Source organism: Geospiza fortis, unplaced genomic scaffold (genome assembly GCF_000277835.1).
Source record: "Geospiza fortis unplaced genomic scaffold, GeoFor_1.0 scaffold130, whole genome shotgun sequence".
Taxonomy (NCBI): domain Eukaryota; kingdom Metazoa; phylum Chordata; class Aves; order Passeriformes; family Thraupidae; genus Geospiza; species Geospiza fortis.
In genome coordinates, this window is record NW_005054300.1 from 12402936 (window position 1) to 12409117 (window position 6182).

The following is a 6182-nucleotide window of genomic DNA, read 5'->3' on the forward strand; positions in this document are numbered from 1 at the left end:
ACCTTGGAGTGAAAATGAAGCTAAATTAACATAGCTACGAACCAATCCAAGTTAGGAATTTTACAAGAACTACAGGGTCTGAAAACAAGTTCCAGCGGAACAAATCACTGTGTAAAGATGCTGTTTGTTATTTTAGGTTGACTCCTATGGTAAATGCCTGCATAACCGTGAGCTCCCCAGTGAGCGACTGAGAGACACTTCTACAGCCACTACAGAAGATTCTGAATTTATGACTTTTATTGCCAGGTACAAGTTCCATCTGGCCTTGGAGAATGCCATATGTGATGACTACATGACAGAGAAGCTGTGGCGCCCCATGCACTTGGGTGCTGTCCCAGTGTACCGAGGCTCCCCAGCTGTGCGGGACTGGATGCCAAACAACCTCTCCATCATTCTTATAGATGATTTTGACAGCCCCCAAGAGCTGGCAAAGTATCTGGATTTCCTGGACAAGAATGGAGAGGAATATTTGAAGTATCTAGAGTATAAAAATGCCGGTGGAATCAAAAACCAGTTCTTGCTAGAGAGCTTGGAGAAGCGGGAGTGGGGTGTGAATGACATGACTCTGCCCAATTACCTGAATGGCTTCGAGTGTTTCATCTGTGACAAGGAGAACACCCGGGTCAAAGAGGAGCAGGAACACAAGAAGTCTCACGGAAAAATTCCAGCTCCCAGACCTCATATAGCTCAGTTCAAGCACATGGGATGTCCTATGCCAACCCCCGGGTTTGGAAGTGTTGAAGACCTCTCTGGTGGAGACAGGTAACAGGCCAATATTATGCTTTTTGAAGGGAAAAAAAGCTTCAAGTAACAGGAGCTGTAACTTTAATAACTCTTTGTACTTAAAGGAGCTCTTGTTACTTCTCCAGTTACATTTTGTATTACGCTTGTGGGTGGTGTAGGGGGTTCTGCTAATACTGTGTAACGCTGAGGCTGAACGGGAGGCTTGGACAGTGGTGCTAGCAGTTAAAGTGGAGTGTTACACTCAGAATGTTCTGTTAAAATGCTCTGTTACGTCAGGCAGTGGGGTTATCCTTTGTCTATCTTAGCCTCTTTGCTTGAAGAGAGGGATGTTTTTCAGTACAGTGATGATAAAGCACTTGGCAGCCCTCAGGCAAAAGCAGCTCTGTAACTCCTTACAAAGTACTGGGGTTGCCAATGTTCACTGCAGGCCTGGTTGACTCCTGTAGACTTCAGAGCAGAAATTAGGCTCACCCAGAATACAAGACTTAATGCTGTTTTGTGCAACAAAACTCTTGCTGTGTTCAAGTATGGTACTTATTTAGGAGAAGGACTGTGCAGAAGAGAAAACAGATTGAGTAGCTTCTTGTCCCTTGTTTTCTGTTGGTTGACTGATTTACTGGAGCTTTTTTATGGTAATGCCTTTTCTCAGTCTCGGTAGCAAAGTGGCTTTTTTATTTGAAGTATGCAATGCAGCACCCTACTCTGGAGAGCTCATAGGAGGTCCACCTCCATAGGTTTTCTGTTTGAGCATCAGGTGGCAGTAGAGAAGTACTTGTGGAGGCACACACAGAGTTGCTGCCGGTGCCACATGCAGGCCGAGGTGCCTCCATCATTCTTCACAGAGGTCTTCAGCAGGGAGTTTTGAACAGCTGGTCCATAATTCAAGCTACAGTTTCATCCCAGGGAAGTTTCCGCGTCTCATTGTTACTCTCCCCATCTGTAGGCATGAGATGTGTCTGGAAAAATTGTTCAGGGGAAGCTTTTACACTCACTGCTATTTACTTTATAAAGATATGTGTCCATAGTTCCCAAGGCATGATCATGGGCATCTCCTGTGAAATACATTGGTTTCTATCTGATAAGCATCTAAGCTTTACCCATTTTTATTTGCAAAATGGAACATGACTACTTATAATTCTAACTGGTGTAACAATAGCATAAAGTTGCCATCAAAACATTAGCTAAGCATGCCCATATTTTTGTCTGAGTTTGTCTGACAGTAATGTTATTTAACAGTGTGATCAATTTAGATGAATGCTGAGCCAGTCTATGGAGTGTTTCATTAGTTTAGAAAAACATTATTGTGGAAAAATGACACAGATCTAGTGGGGATACAAGTGACAGACTATATGCAACATGCAAGGTCTGACTATAAACACACATTGTGACTTGTGGTTCTGGAGCCTTCTGAACTCAGAGGACAACAAAGGAGTTTATGTTAGAGCATATACCCAGTTACAGTAAGGTTACACTACACATTTGCATGCTCTGTAACCTTTATTAATTTGTTTTTAGGGTTGATAGATATGCTGAATTGTCAGAATGCTGCTGCAATCAGAATCTCTCTCTGTGTAGGTATATGTAGCTGGAACACTATTACATGTTTAGGTGTATGTGTGGGGATGTGGTTTCTCAAGCCTTATGCTTGCAGCTTCACTTGTATTTGGACTGCTGGGTTTCACAGCCAAGTAAGCTTAAGGAAGAAAGCTGTAGAACAAGCAGTTGTATGTGTCAGGTTGTGGTCAGTCACCACAATCTACTCTCAAAATTATATAAGTACTCTGTGATAGATTTTATTTTAATAGAAGTTTTTATTCTCTACAATTAGTAATTTAGTCTCTGTGGTTAACATGATAGTGATATATGCTAATACTTCTAGAATGTTGTAAAGCTAACAGTGGACTTGTATTTGCTACAGAGAATTTTCAAAGCAACTTTCTGTAAATGACTTAGAGCACAGTGGCACACTAACAACATACTTTGTTATGACCATCTCTGGGCCTATTTTCATCTTAAGGGAAAGAAATGTTTCAGTGCTATTACAGCTGCAGACTAATTTGGGTTTTTTAATTGTTTGTGATGGTGTCTCTTTTTTTGTTTCAGTTGGAAAGAAATGTGGCTCCAGGATTATTGGCAAAGCCTTGATCAGGGTGAGGCCCTCACTGCTATGATTCATCGCAATGAGTCTCATCAGGGAAGATTTTGGGACTACATGCATGAGATTTTTCTGAAGAGGACAAGGCAGCACTGACCCATCTTTGTAAGGACTTGATTTGAAATTTGCATTGAAAGTTGAGACTGTGTATTCTTACTCACTTCAAATGTTTGCCTTGAAAAAACAAAACCAAAAAAAACTCTCACAGAGACAATTTTTTCTGGTGCACGAAGTGACTAAGTTTCTGTTATGATTGGATTTCAGCAGTGGAAACGTTAGTAACTGCTTTGGTTTGAGTTTCAGCTCTGTGGTGTGAAGCCACTCCTGGCTTGCAGGTGTCAACATGTGGGGCAAAAGAGGAATTTATTCTCCTTTTGCATTTGCTATACTTATATTGTAATATGTCTTACATGACTTCAGGCTCTTGCTCAAGTGCCCTAAGATATTTCAGGGATTTTTTTAGGTCTTCAGAATATTAGTTGTTTTTTTTAAGTATTTTATCAATCACATGTTTTCTTCATTAAGATGTACTTTTAGTTGCTATTAACAAATGGCTTTTCCAGTGAAGGAATTACAAAAGACAATTCTGTGAAAAGCAATCGTGCCTTATGAAATTGCTGCAATAAAGTCTCTTCTCCCCAAGTAACATGCCTCAAATACTCCTCCTTTTCAAGATAACTGAGTAACTATAGGGAGGTCACTTAACTCTGCCTAATTTTCCTCTTCTGATGACTTAGCAGATCATATGTACAATGGGATGAGAGAACAATTTAAGCTGCAACTTTCAACAAAGTATTTCACACCAGAAAGTGTATTTCACACCAGAAAGGTACTGTGTAGAACAAAATAAAATTCTGCACTTTGGTTCTTTTAAGTTTCCATCAAATCTGAAATCTGTAATCTCAATTTACTGTTATCTCCTTAATGCTAGCAATTCAGAGGCCTTGGATTTTTTCCTTTTGAGTATGTGCAGCTTTCTGCAAAGACAAATACATTTTCACAATGGTGCCTTTGCAGTGGTCTGTGCAGTTTGGATACAAGTCTTGAAGTCTTTGTATGCTGAAATGGGTGATCAGAGCCAGGTGCACTGAGGTGGTTTTGTATCTCTGTCGACCTTAACACATTGTGATCCTGGTCTGTGACCAGAGTTCCTGAGTGACAACTTGTGGATTGATCTTCCTTGCTGCATAGCCTGTATTGCTTACAGGTATAAATAAACTCCACTGTTCCCTGCCATAGAGGGTATCTTTCTGAAATAATTGATCTTGCAGTGGAGGGAAACTAATTAATTCAGGGTCAAAAGTTTAAATGCACAGGCAAATATGGCCATATGCAGTGATGTCTCTGATGGTATAATGCTATTTTCTTTCTTCGTTTCCCCTCCTTCAGAAGTTAACTACTGACTAAAGACCCAGAGTTTATCTGTTCTTAAGACAGTTTGTTGGTAATGAAAATTGTGTAATTTGATTTTGTAAGACAGTTTTGCGTTGCTATGGGAAGTCTGATGTCTGTCAGTAAGTTAGTAACAGCAGTGACTCTACATTCTCTTCCTAATTACATCACTGTCTATTGCGTAGTGCTGCATGGTTCACTTAATATCTTTTTATTTCCCCTCAAATTCCCCTTCATAATGTTATAGATATGGGATTACAGGTATAATACCAGTATAGGTAATGATCATTTCCATGTTTGCCTCTCAGGTGACGTAACAATATTGCCATGTTAAAATCAGGGCACGTGACAGTAAAGACTTCAGACCCATGACTATCACTGGATTTTTATAAATGTAGAAAATGCATGCAGTGTACATTGTTTTCACCTAATTGTTTTTAGGAGAAGAATGGTTTTTTATGTCTCTTCTCTAATAACAGTAACAAGTGATTCTTCAGCTAAAATGCATTTATCAATTTAAGTTCCTTTTTTTCAGTTATTCAGGAGACATGAATACCTAAGAGAATATATCTTAGTTAATTGTTAAACTGGATTACTCATATCAGATTAAAAATTATAGATGTGTATTCAGGATTGATGAGGCCACTTGCTGGAGAAGTAAATTAAGATAAAACAAATTAAGGCTGCTTTAGTTCTGAATATTGACTTCTACTAATCAAGTTAATGATATTTAGGTAAATTGTTTGAATTAATGCCTTCAATGACTTAATTTCATTTTTCTGTATAGAAAATAATTCAGTCTTCTTTAACTGCATTCTCTTAATTAGCTATATCTCAAAACACTTTCTTGTTCAAATGTTTGGTGGACTAGCCAGGAGAAATTGTGATCTTTCTTTTTGTACTAAACATAAAAAATAAGAACCAGGTACTAGCACATGCTACTTTTACTATTTTATCCTGTAATTTAAGTAGATTTTTCAGAAGTGCAGCATTTATAGTAATTTTCAGGTCTTTAATATAACGTATCTACTGTTGCCAAAATTAGACATGCTACATTTAATGCATTGTCCTTACATGAGTAACAGGAGGGAGTACCAGTATAAGTATGTGCATCAGCACCTGCTTAGTCCTTGCTGAGTGATGTCCAAAGCCCCATTTTGTCTTCCTGCTCAGCAACATGAGCACGTTTCTCAACTTACAGTAGCATTGAAGATGTGGTGGTACAAGCTGAATAGTAGCTAGCAAAGTAGGTAAAAACTCCTTCCCTGGGGCCCTGATTTGTTCATTAGCTGTTTCACAACCGAGTATTCCTTCACCATTATATACTTCCTGTAGTCAGTATATTACCATCAACAGCCAACCAGGTTATTTTGTTAGTCCTGCAGGGTTTCTTTGTTGCTTTGCTCTGTGTCTGTACTACAGAAGGCTGTTGCTTTGAGCTTGATGACCGTTGCCGAGCATGAGTATTTCTGATTGTCTTCTACCTTCTCAAAGTGTGTATGGAAAGAGTACGGATCTGAAAGTAACTTGATTACAGATACTCTATGGGTTTTGTCTGGTTTTCAAAGCACAATTTCCAGTTTGTAGTTGAGTCACAAGTCATTTGATAGCTTTCTTTTCTGAGTTTTTGGTGTCATCCTAGGTTTAACTGTTTTTTACAGTCTTAGAGGTGGTGAACTTCTCAAAAGGTAATGAGTATTAGCTACCACTCTTAGCTGTGAAGCTCACCCAAGCCTTGTTTCTTTTGTATCTGCAGTGTTTTTTTCTGTAGTCGTAGATCATACTAGCTTTCATCTCCTCTATGTCACAATACTTCCATGATTTATAAACCGTGTGTCTGTGGCCTCTATTAATATAGTAAATTTATTTCACTTTTTATGTATGGTGTGTA

General features: G+C 38.9%; 1 protein-coding gene across 1 annotated transcript in view; it reads left to right on the plus strand.

Annotated features, from left to right (window-relative positions):
• Positions 1-3545, plus strand: part of FUT11 (fucosyltransferase 11) — a gene marked incomplete at its 5' end in the record, with an annotated part of 4938 nt that extends 1393 nt beyond the window's left edge. Inside the window, 2 exons of the mRNA XM_005417412.2 lie at positions 137-762; positions 2848-3545. Of these exons, the coding sequence (XP_005417469.1) occupies positions 137-762; positions 2848-2995 (774 nt within the window). The remainder of the gene's footprint in view (positions 1-136; positions 763-2847) is intronic.
• Between the last annotated feature and the right edge of the window lie 2637 nt (positions 3546-6182).